The sequence below is a fragment of the Trichechus manatus genome, unplaced genomic scaffold, assembly GCF_000243295.1.
Source record: "Trichechus manatus latirostris isolate Lorelei unplaced genomic scaffold, TriManLat1.0 scaffold00075, whole genome shotgun sequence".
NCBI lineage: Eukaryota > Metazoa > Chordata > Mammalia > Sirenia > Trichechidae > Trichechus > Trichechus manatus.
Window position 1 is genome coordinate 5,829,668 of NW_004444011.1, and position 13,025 is coordinate 5,842,692.

Below are 13,025 nucleotides of genomic sequence, written 5' to 3' on the forward strand. Positions count from 1 at the left end.
GACTTTTTATGCAGTCTTCATGTTTTAAGACCGAGTTAACTTATCTTTCATCAGAGAAAGGGGACAAAAATCCTTCTTATTTCTGTAGATCACATGTGAGAAACTTTGTTCTATTCAACCAATGGCTATTTACCCCTTGTTTTACTTTAGGAAAACTCAAGCTAATTTATTATTTTTTGAGAGAAGATAAATGTAAAATATTACATTCATCCGATTTCAGATTAAGAACAGTTGAGGTAAAACTTTTTTCAGAAAATATGTCAAATTAAAATTATGTAGCTGAATTAAGTATTATTGTCAGTAAGGAAAAAAGGGAAGAAGCATCTTTAAAATTCGCCAAAACTTTGCAAACAGAAATCAAACTCATACACTGATGCTGTTTATTGTTTTTTTTAATGATAAAAACTAAAGGCATTTTAGCTCTTTAAAATGGTTAAGTATTACCAGAGTTGATTATTAACAGTATTTCCCATAAAAAGTTTGAAAGGGTATTTTACTTTTTTTTTTTTAATAAAATACTAACTGTAAGAATGAAAAATGAAAGCAGTATGAGGGGAGGAGAGAAGGAAGAAAGAAAAATCACCCAAAATTCCACCATGACCATTTGGTGAATATTCCTCCAAGCATCTCTCTATAAAATGCACAGTGTGTATAATTTACATATTGAGATCATACTGTTCATACTGTGCACTATTCTAGAGATTTCACACACCATTATGTCATGAATATAAAAGAGCTTTTTGAAATCTTTCCCCTCATTTTAAAGAAAGGAGAACGTAACTTTTTCTTTGGAAAGTACAGTGCGAGTCCTGTATTACAAAGATCTGCTTTCAAGGAGAAGCATCTCCATCTTGTGGACTTTGAGAGTATGATCATTAAAGACTTCTAAACTCATGTTGTGTTTTTGCAACTGTAATTTGAAATGGTGTCATCCCTGATGCTTGGCCAATGGACTTGATGAAATCCACCACAGGGCCAGAGAGTCCCCGTCTGTCTACAGAGGAAGCATAAGTGCCCTGTGGTAGCAAGGTGTCCATGCTTCATGCCTTTGCTCTCATGAACAAGTTAGCTCTAGACAGTAAAATCTCAGCTTAACTCATCAATGAGAAACAGAAAAACCAGGGCCAGAGCCCAGCCCTGCTAGCTTCTGACACTGCTTTGTCTCTACAGGGTCCCCTTAATCTCGACCTTAACACTGTTAAATAAGCTGATCTCAGGGGCCCAGTGGCTCACTTTGACTTGACCTCATAAAATCATTATCAAGGCTTCTGGGGTGAAAGATGAAAGCCTTAGGAAGAGAGTAATTCTACTTTAAAAGGATTATAGAAAGGACCAATTGCTGTCCTCTTGCCTCACAATCTCCTATTATCTTTTATAACCAAGTTTTGACTCTACAAATTAGTTTGGAAGGTTAGAAAAAAAGTATCTTTTTGGAGGTAAAGTTGAATTTTCTAAACCCTGGTGCCGTCATGGTTGAGAGCTACTACTGCTCACCAAAGGTCAGCAGTTTGAATCCACCAGGCGCTCCTTGGAAACCCTATGGAGCAGTTCTACTCTCTTATAGGGTTGCTATGGGTTGGAATCAACTCATTGGCAACGGGTTTGGGTTTTTTTTGGTTTATGTATATACATAGTGAACACAGATCCAATCTGTAAGCAGCACAAATAGGAACTTTTGGAAGTTGGGGTTTTCCTTTGTGTAAGCATCATAAGCTGAAGAGTTGTGTTTTACATCTAAATGAGCATCATTTGATTGGATCATTTTTTTTTTCCTTTTTCTTTCTCTCCTATGCAGTATATAGTGGAATGTCATGGGATCACTCTTCTTCCCCAGTTCTTGGGCATGTACCGGCTAAATGTTGATGGAGTTGAAATATATGTGATTGTTACAAGAAATGTGTTCAGCCACCGTTTATCTGTATATAGGAAGTACGATTTAAAGGTGAGATTTGATTTTATTAATTTTTGTTAAATAACTCAAGCTTACCCATCCACATTGTAAATACTGTAATTGATCATGTTAAATGTTTAGGAGGCGCTCAAAGCTTGAAGCCACCAGGAAACTAGCAGTGTGCTACTTCATGTTAAACAAGCATTACTTGCTGGCTTTACCAGAAGATACTTGTCCATATTAGAAATCATGTCTAATTTAATTCAACAAGTATTTATTGAACACCAACTACATACTAGGCACTGTTCCAGGTGACAGGAATAGTGTGACGAACAAACCAGACCAAACCTGCACTCAAGGAGCTGACATTCTGGTGGGTATGGACAGACAATAAATAAAATTAATAAGTAAATCATATAGTATATTAGGAAGTGGTAAGTGCTTTGGATAGAAGTAAAGAGGAAGGGTTGGGGGAGGGATGCAGTTTTAAGCAGGGTGTCAGGGAAGATTTCACTGAGAAGATGACATTGGAGCAGACATGAAGGAGATGAGGGAATGAACTGCAAGAAGACCATTTATGGCAGAGACAACAGCAAGTACAAAGGGCCTGAAACCCATTTCAAAGACTTTGAGTGAGAGGGGGGACCACTGAAGATTCTCAGAGTAGACTGTTATGATCTGACTTTTGGATCACTGATTGCTGGATTGAAAAGAAACTTAGGGGAGAATGTCCAAGTTAGCGACTGGCAACTCTTGCCTGCATGCATGCCAAATCCAACTTGTGGCCAACGCCCACCCCCCTTTATTTATTTATTTATTTTTGTGCTTTAAGTGAAAGTTTACGGCTCAAGTTAGTTTCTCATACAAAAATTTATACACACATTGTTATGTGACCCTAGTTGCAATCCCTATAATGTGACAGCATGCTCCCCCTTTCCACCCCAGGTTTCCCATGTCCATTCAACCAGCTACTATCCCTTTCTGCCTTCTCATCTCTCCTCCGGACAGGAGCTGCCAATTTAGTCTCGTCTATAGACTTGAACTAAGAAGCACACTCTTCACGAGTATCATTTTATGTCTTATAATCCAATCTAATCTTTGTCTGAAGAGTTGGCTTCTGGAATGGTTTTAGTTCTGGGTTAACAGAGAGTCCAGGGACCATGTCTTCTGGGGTTCCTCCAATCTCAGTCAGACTATTAAATCTGGTCTTTTTACTAGAATTTAAGTTCTACACCCCACTTTTCTCCTGTTCCATCAGGGATTCTCTTTTGTGTACCCTGTCAGGCCAGTCATTGGTGGTAGCTGAGCACCATCCAGTTCTTCTGGTCCCAGGCTGATGGAGTCTCAGGTTTATGTGGCCGTTTTGTCTCTTGGACTAATATTTTCCTTGTGTCTTTGATGTTCTTCATTCTCCTTTGCTCCAGGTGGGCTGGGACCAATTGATACATCTTAGATGGCAGCTCACTAGCTAGCTTTTAAGACTCCGGACGCCACTCACAAAAGTGGAATGCAGAACACTTTCTTAATAAACTTTATGCCAGTTGGCTTAGATGTCCCCTGAAACCATAGTCCCCAGACCCCTGCTCCTACTACTTCGTACCTCGAAGTATTTGGTTGTGTTCAGGAAACTTCTTAGCTTTTGGTTTAGTCCAGTTGTGCTGACTTCCCCTGTACTGTGTGTTGTCCTTCCCTTCACCTAAGATAATTCTTGTCTACTCTCTAGTTATTGAATTCCCCTCTCCCTCCCTCCCCACCCTCGTAACCATCAAAGAATGGTTTCTTCTGTGTTTAAACCTTTTCTTGAGTTCTTACAATAGTGGTCTTATACAATATTTGTCCTTTTGTGACTGACTAATTTTACTCAGCATAATGCTTTCCAGATTCATCCATGTTATGAGATGTTTCACTGATTCATCATTGTTCATTATCGTTGCGTAGTATTCCATGTGTGAATATACCATAATTTGTCTATTCCTCCATTGATGGGTGCCTAGGTTGTTTCCATCTTTTTGCTATTGTGAACAGTGCTGCAGTGAACATGGGTGTGCATGTGTCTATTCATGTGACAGCTGTTATTTCTCTAGGATACATTCCAAGGAGTGGGATTGCTGCATCATATGTTACTTCTATTTAGAGCTTTTTAAGGAATCACTAAATCGATTTCCAAAGTGCTTGTACCATTTTACATTCCCACCAAGAGTGTGTAAGTGTTCCAGTCTCTCCACAGCCTCTCCAACATTTATTATTTTGTGTTTTTTGGATGAATGCTAGCCTTGCTGGGGTAAGATGGTATCTCATTGTAGTTTTGATTTGCATTTCTCTAATGGCTAATAATCATGAGCATTTCCTCATATATCTGTTAGCTGCCTGAATGTCTTCTTTGGTGAAGTGTCTGCTCATGTTCTTTGCCCATTTTTTAATTGGGTTATTTGTCTTTTTGTAGTTGAAGTTTTGCAATACCTTGTAGATTTTAGAGATTAGACCCTGATCACGTATGCCATAGGCAAAAATTTCTTCCCAGCTTTTTACTCTTTTGGTGAAGTCTTTTGAGGAGCATAAGTGTTTGATTTTTAGGAGCTCCCAGTTATCTACTGTCCCTTCTGGTGTTTGTGCATTGTTAGTAATGTTTTGTATTCTGTTTATGCCAAGTATTAGGGCTCCTAGCATTGTCCCAATTTTTTTCCATGATCTTTATCGTTTTCGATTTTATATTTAGGTTTTTGATCCATTTTGAGTTAGTTTTTGTGCGTGGTGTGAGGTATGGGTCTTGTTTCAGTTTTTTGCAGATGGATATCCAGTTATGCTAGCACCATTTGTTAAAGAGACTGTCTATTCCCCAATTAACAAAGTTTTGGCCTTTGTCAAATATCAGCTGCTCATAGGTGGACGAGTTTACATCGCGATTCTCAATTCTGTTCCATCAGTCTATGTATCTATTGTTGTACCAGTACCACAATGTTTTAACTACTGTGGCGGTATAATATGTTCTAAAATCAGGTAGTGTGAGGCCTCCCACTTTGTTCTTCATCAGTAATGCTTTACTTATCTGGGTCCTCTTCCCTTTCCATATGAAGTTGGTGATTTGTTTCTCCATCTCATTAAAAAATGTCGTTGGAATTTTGATCAGGATTGCATTATATTTTTTGATAGCTTTTGGTGGAATTGACATTTTCACAATGTTGAGTCTTCCTATCCATGAGCAAGGTATGTTTTTCCACTTATGTAGGTCTCTTTTGGTTTCTTGCAGTAGCGTCTTACAGTTTTCTTTGTATAGGTCTTTTACGTCTCTGGTTAGATTTATTCCTAAGTATTTTATCTTCTTGGGGGCTATTCTAAATGGTATTGATTTGGTGTTTTCCTCTTCAAATTTCTCTTTGTTGGTGTAGAGGAATCCAACCAATTTTTGTATGTTTATCTTGTATCCTGATACTTTGCCAAAATCTTCTATTAGTTGCAGTAGTTTTCTTGTGGATTCTTTGGGGTTTTCCGTGTATAAGATCATATCATCTGCAAATAGGGAGGTACTTTTACCTCTTCCTTACCAATTTGGATGCCCTTTATTTCTTTTTCTAGCCTAATTGCTCTGACTAGGTCCTCCAGCACAATGTTGAATAAGAGTGGTGATAAAGGGCATCCTCGTCTGGTTCCCGTTCTCAAGGGGAATGCTTTCAGACTCTCCATTTAGGATGATGTTGGCTGTTGGTTTTATATAAACACCCTTAATATTAATTATGTTGAGGAATTTGCCTTCTATTCCTATTTTGCTGAGAGTTTTTATCATGAATGGGTGTTGGACTTTGTCAAATGCCTTTTCTGCATCAATTGATAAGATCATGTGGTTCTTGTCTTTTGTTTTATGTGATGGATTACATTGATTGTTTTTCTAATGTTGAACCATCCCTCCATACCTGGTATAAATCCCACTTGATCATGGTGAATTACTTTTTTGATATATTTTTGAATTCTGTTGGCTAGAATTTTGTTGAAGATTTTTACATCTATGCTCATGAGGGTTATTGGTCTGTGATTTTCTGTTTTTGTGGTGTCTTTACCTGTTTTGGTATCAGGGTTATGCTGACTTCAAAGAATAAGTTTGAGAGTATTCCATCCTTTTCTATGCTCTGAAATACGTTTAGTAGTAGTGGCATGAACTCTTCTCTGAAAGTTTGGTAGAATTCTCCAGTGAAGCCGTCAGGACCAGGGCTTTTTTTTGGTGGGAGTTTTTTAATTACCTTTTCAACCTCTTCTTTTGTTATAGGTTTATTCAGTTGTTCCACCTTTGTTTGTGTTTTTTAGGTAGGTAGTATGTTTCTAGAAATTTGTCCATTTCCTTTAGGTTTTCAAATTTGTTGGAGTACAATTTTTCATAATATTCTGTTATTCTTCTTTTAATTTCAGTTGAGTCTGTTGTGATATCGCCCATCTCATTTCTTATTAGGGTTATTTGCTTCCTCTTGTGTTTTTTTTTTGTCAGTTTGGCCAGTGGTTTATTGATTTTGTTGATCTTTTCAAAGAACCAGCTTTTGGTCTTGGTAACTTTTAATTGTGTTTCTATTCTCTTATTTAATTCTGCTCTAATTTTTATTACTTCCTTTCTTCTGGTGCCCAAGAGCTTCTTTTGCTATTCTGTATTTCTTCAAGTTGTAGGATTAATGTTTTGATTTTTTCCCTTTCTTCTTTTTGGATATGTGCATTTATTGCTGTAAATTGACCTCCAAGCACGGCTTTTGCTGTGTCCCAAAGGTTCTGGTAGGGTGTGTTTTCATTCTTATTTGATCCTGTGAATTTCTTTATTCCATCCTTAATTTCTTCTATAACCCAGTACTTTTTGAGTAAGGTGTTGTTCAGTTTCCATGTATTTGATTTTCTTCCTTGCTTTTTCTGTTCTTGATTTCCACTTTTATGGCTTTATGGTCAGAAAAGATGCTTTGTAATATTTCAATGTTTTGGATTCTGTTAAGGCTTGCTTTATGGCCTAATATGCGGTCTATTCTGGAGAATGTTCCATGTGCATTGGAAAAGAAAGTATACTTGGCTTCTGTTTGGTGGAATGTTCTGTATATGTCTGTGAGGTCAAATTGGTTGATTGTGACATTTAGCTCTTGTGTGTCTTTGTTGAGCTTCATTCTGGATGTTCTGTCCTTCACCGAAAGTGGTGTGTTGAAGACTCCTGCTATTATTGTGGAGCTGTCTATTTCTCTTTTCAATGCTATTAGAGTTTGTTTTGTGTATTTTGGAGCCCTGTAGTTGGGAGTGTAAATATTTATTATGGTTATGTCCTCCTGGTGTGTTGACCCTTTAATCATTATATAGTATCCTTCCTTACCCTCTGTAGTGGATTTTGCTTTGAAGTCTATTTTGTCAGAGATTAATATTGCCACTTCTGCTCTTTTTTGATTATTGTTTGCCTGATATATTTTTCCATCCTTTGAGTTTTAGTTTGTTTGTGTCTTTAAGTCTAAGGTGTGTCTCTTATAGGCAGCTTATAGATGGATCGTGTTTTTTTAATCCATTCTGCCACTCTGTGTCTCTTTATTGGTGCATTTAGTCCATTTACACTCAGCATAATGATTGATAGGTGTGAGTTTAGTACTGTCCTTTCGATGTCTTTTTTGTGTGTTGTCGACAGTTTCTTTGTTCCACTTAATTTTCTGTACTGAGTTGTTTTTCTTTATGTATTTTCTTTTCATCTTTTTCATTGTTGTTGGTTTTGTATTTGCTGAGTCTTTATGTTTTTCTTAGTTTGTATTTTGACTTGTAGGATTGTTAGATTCCTTTGTGGTTACCTTAATATTTACCCCTATTTCTCTACGTTTGAACCAATCTTTTATTTCTTTATATTGCCTTGACTTCCTCTCCATACGAAAGCTCTATGACGCCATTATTTTGTCGTTCTTTTTGGTTTTAATGTTGTCATATTTTGCATATTGATGTCTCTGTTTCCCTATTTTCAGTGTTTTAGCTTTGATTTATTTTTATGTCTTCCCTATCCGGGTTGGTATTTGTTTGGTCTGTCCTGTCTTTTAGTCTTAGGTTATCTGATGTTACTGAGTTTCTAACCGGCGGACTCCCTTCTGTATTTCTTGTAATTTTGGTTTGGTTTTTGCAAATTCCCTAAACTTCTGTTTATCTGGAAAGGCCCTAATTTTGCCATCATATTTGAGAGACAGTTTTGCTGGATATATAATTCTTGACTGGCAGTTTTTTCCTTCAAGGCTTTTTGCCTGTGTGGTTTCTGCTGAGTAGTCCAAGCTTAGTCTTATTGACTCTCCTTTGTGGATGACTTTTCGTTTATCCCTAGCCACTCTTAAAATTCTCTCTTTATCTTTCATTTTCGCAAATTTGGTTATGTCTTGGTGACTTTCTTTTGAGATCTGCCTTGTGTGGGGTTCGATGAGCTTCTTGGATAGATATCTTCTCATCTTTCACGATATCATGGAAGTTTTCTGCCAACAAATCTTCAACAATTCTCTCTATATTTTCTGTTATCTCCGCCTATTCTGGTACTCCAATCACTCATAGGTTATCCTTTTGTTAGAGTCCCACATAATTCTTAGGGTTTCTTCATTTTTTTAAATTCTTTTATCTGATTTTTCCTCAAATAAGTTGGTGTCAAGTGCTTTATCTTCAGTCTCACTAATTCTGACTTCCACTGCCTCAGTTCTGCTCCTATGACTTTCTATTGTCTAATTCTGAAATTTTATTATTAAACTTCTGGATTTCTGTTTGCTGTCTCTCTATGGATTCTTGTAGCCTGTTAAATTTGTCATTATGCTCTTGTGTAACCTTCTTAAGATCCTCTCTTGCTTTGTATGTTCCTTGACTTGTTCTGCGTTTTGACTGATCTCCTTCCTGATCTCTTGAAGAGTTCTGTGTATTAATCTTTTAAATTCTACCTCAAGTAATTCGAAGAAGTTCTCTTCCTCCAGAAGGTTTCTTGATTCTTTACTTTGGCGGCTTGCTGAAGCCATCATGGTCTACCTCTTTATGTGATTTGATATTGACTTTTGTCTCCGAGCCATCAATAAGTTATTATATTTATTTATTTTGTTTGCTTACTGTGCCTTAGCTTCCTATTTTCTTTTGTTTTGATATGCTCTAAGGCTGATCATATGAGCTGGTTTGATTATTGGCATCTTTGAACCTCTCATGTCCTATCTCCACGTAGCTAGAGCTGTTACTAGATATGTGAGCCCAGGAGTCCATTCACTTTTCTTGTGTGGATTCAGCTCAAGCGTCCAGGTCGTTGGTCACTGGTGTGTGGTGCAGGCTCTCACCTCCAGTCCTAGATGGGCAGGGGTGATTGGAGTAGGCACAGGTATCTGGCTGCAGTAGGGGGTCATTCATGTGCTATCAAGGCAGGGGGCTGATTGCTGCCCCTGAGTTTCTGGGTTGAAGATGTGTCCCTGTTCCCTAGAGCACATAGGTAGATGTGTTTGGCACCCAGACTGTGAGCACTCAGTGCTGTTGACTGTAAGGACTTGGAATCACCACTTATTCTTGGACCCCTGTCATGGGTGGTTCAGTGGAGTGAGTGGAGCCACCAGTCCTCAGGCCCATGCTGTGTGTAGGTGAGGACCCTGCTTAATGGGCAGGGCAGGGTAAAATGTCACAAATCTGCCACTCCCCCTCTGTAGCTGGTACATGCTGTGTTGTACTGTGCTGATGAGGGCCTACACTGTTGAAATGGGCCCACACAGGTCTATTCAGAGGTGAAAGGCATTGAAAGTCTGTGGACCCCTATGCTTGTGCCTAAGCAAAGGGGCTGTTCCTGCCCTGAGTTCCCACTTAGGGGAGCTGGCAGATTATTTTTTCCTAATGGTTAATTTGTTCCCTCTCCAAAGCTGAGAGAATGGCTCAGGGTGCTACTTCCAGCCCAGAGGGGGCAGCAATCACTGAAGCCAGACTGGGACCCAGAGCAGAGCAGGGAGGAGGCAGGTAAATAGGAGAGAGGTCTTTCCCAAAGGGGGCGGAGGTTGATCCATGCCATAAGTTAGACACATGTACTTCTCTTTTGCTGATTGACCACCGCTTCTTGCTGGTTCTGGAGGGTTGAACAGCCTCTCTGCCACTTGGTCTCTCCCAACATGGAAAACGTGTCCCGAGCACCATTGCTTGCCTCACCGCATGCCCTCTGATCTAGCCTGCAGGGTGCAGGTGCCAGCCAGGTCAGGTCTGACAACTCCTCTCTCCTTCTGAACCATCTCTCCCTCCCTCCTTCTGCCACTCAGTCCGATTCCTCAGCTTTGTCTTTGATGTTCAGGACTCCTAGATTGTCATATATAATCAATTCACTTTTTTTGGGGGGTCTACTGTTGCAAGAGGGACCACAGGAAGTATCTGACTACTCTGCCATCTTGACCTCGCCCCATGGCCCATTTTTAAAATAAAGTTTTATCAAAACAAAGCCATGCCCATTGTTTATGTGCTGTCTGTGGCTGCTTTTGTTAATAATGGCACAGTCAAGTAGTTACCACAGAGACTCTTATGGACCAGGAAGCCTAAAATATTTACCATCTGACACTTTTCAGAAAAAGTTTGCTAACTCTTCATCTACATCAGTGGTTCTCAAACTTTTTGGTCTTAGGACCCCTTCACACTCTTAAAGGAGGATCCCAAAAAGCTTTTGCTTATGTGGGCTGTCGATATTTTTAATATTAGAAATTAATGAGAAAATTTTAAATACCTATTTTAGTTTATTTAAAATAATAATAAAACCATTACATGTTAACAAAACTAACATATTTTGATGAAAAATAACTGTTTTGCAAAACAAAAAATTGTGTTAGTAGCATTGTTTTACATTTCTGCAAATGTCTTTAATGTCTAACTTAGTAGCAGACAATTGGAATGCCTTTTCATGTACTACCATTAATCTGTTGTGATACGTTATTTGATTGAAGTGTATGAAAAAAAATCTGGCCTTAGACAAATACTGTACATAGTTGGAAAGGTAGATGGAGTATTTTAATAACCTTTTCAGATAATTGTGGATATACTTATTTGATATTACACCAAAACACAGCAAATGTAATTTCTCAAAGATTAGCTGCAATGTGGAATCTGAAATCACATCAGTAAACTTTTTGTGATCTCTTACATTAAAATCTGTTGGTCTGCCTTGCACTTTGAATGCATGATTTTGTAACATCATGCATTGGTCATTTAGAAAGTATTGATCACTGATTTATGAGACTCTTCCAAATACTGATGCCTTTCATTATACAATATCAGAAAATCACATTCATATCACTACCAATCTCATCAGAAAAATATTTAAGTCAAGTTCAGAGTGACAGATTCAAGTTTTAAAAAATTCTAATTTTCACCATGGTTATTGCAGTATCACTGCAAATGCCAAATTTTATAATTAACATGAAACATTGTTACTTGTTTTCCTTGAGATGGCAGTCACTTTGTTCATTTTTGAGCAAGTATCTGCCAAATACCCAAATCTGAATAACCATCGTTGGTCAGGAGTTTTTTTAAGTAAGAATATTGTTCCATGAAAAAAAAAAAAAGTGGTTCATTCAGCTCATAGCTCAAACCTTCACAAAAATAATTGTCTTTGAGAAACCATTGTTCCTTTGTATACAGAAGTGCCTCATGCATACTTCCCACACATAGTATTGAAAAGATGTGCATCCCAGGGTTGAGATTGAATGAAATGAATTGTTCTTAATGCTTCAGCAAGGACATTCTTAAGTGATACTAATATATATTTTATATATATATATATTAATATAATATATATATATATTATATGTAATATATGTAAGTGTTGCTAATACTGTTTGGCTATTCTCTTGATTTGTGCTAATGGTTTTGCCCATCATTGTTATTACAGTATCACTGCAAATGCCAAGAGAGTGAAAAAGACAAATAATGTCTTAGTATTACCATAAAAATAGTTTTGACTTGAGTCTGAGGACCACACTTTGAGAAACGCCTATCTAAGTGAGGGGAAGTGGTCTATCTCTACTCTCTGGAGTCTAGACAAACTGGATAAACTTCTCCAATATGGCCTTGCTCTGTACTGCCTCCAAGCCTTAGCTCAGACCATTTTGCTCCCCAGGAATTGCCTCTGGTAGAAATTCCAGCCACCCTACCCTGCGGGACTCTTTTTCCAACACCATCTCTTTCATGAAGCCTTTGGAGATGCTGCATAGTGTGCTCCATTGAGTATAACAGCACTGCTTGTGCTGGTCTGGTTCTTCCATGTAAGAGGCCAGAGTGATCTCTAAAACTGCATATCCTGCAAGTTCCTTAACCTTTTTGACCCTCAGATTCTTCATCTATAAAGCAGGGGTAATTTTACCTACCTTTGCAGGGTCGTTGTAAGATTAAATGAGATGTGCATGTATCGTATTCAGCATAATGCATAGTGTATGGGAAATATTCAGTGAATTTTGATTATCATATCCCTTCTACTAGTGCATGAAGTGCTATAAGAGTAAACATTGTGTCCTACTTACTTTTTTATCCCCCAGTAATGAATTAGATAAGGCCTTGTGCAATAGGCATCCAGTAAACATAGCTTGATATAAATTATACTTGTATATTGAATATTACAGTTTTAATTTGCCTTAGCCCACATAATTTCATCTCCCTATTTAGATCTCTAGAGTATATACCTAGAAGTGGAATTGCTAGATCATAATTCTATTTCTGGTATTTTGAGGAAGTGCCATTACCATTTCCCATAGTGGTTGTAACATTTTACAATCCCACTAGCAGTAGATAAGGGTAGCAATCTCCCCACATCCTTGCCAGCATTTGTTGTTTTCTGGTTTTTTGATCAGTGCCATTTTAGCAGGGGTGAGATGGTATCTCATTGTAGTTTTGATTTACATCTCTCTAATGGCTAGTGATTGCGAGCATCTTTTCATGTGTTTGTTGACCACTTGAATGTCCTCTTTGGTGAAGTGTCTGTTCATGTCCCTTGCCCATTTTTTAATTGGGTTGTTTATCTTTTTGTTATCTACCTTTTTAGCTTGTACAACAGAGATTTATTTTATTGCTGTGACCTTTCTGTTCTGGCCAGTATTTTCAGTTGTGATGGAACTTGTACATTTGACATCTTTCTGTGGCTCAAATTCTTGGTCTTAGCTTACTAACCTTAGTTTTCTACTTT

At 37.9% G+C, this 13,025-nt stretch overlaps 1 protein-coding gene across 4 annotated transcripts in view; it reads left to right on the forward strand.

Annotated features, from left to right (window-relative positions):
• The window catches only part of PIP4K2A (phosphatidylinositol-5-phosphate 4-kinase type 2 alpha), a 222,253-nt gene that overhangs the window by 170,638 nt on the left and 38,590 nt on the right, over positions 1 to 13,025 (forward strand). For all 4 annotated transcript variants that reach the window (XM_004380535.2, XM_023735036.1, XM_023735034.1 and 1 more), the window contains exon 5: positions 1,796 to 1,942. In XM_004380535.2, the coding sequence (XP_004380592.1) occupies positions 1,796 to 1,942 (147 nt within the window). The remainder of the gene's footprint in view (positions 1 to 1,795; positions 1,943 to 13,025) is intronic.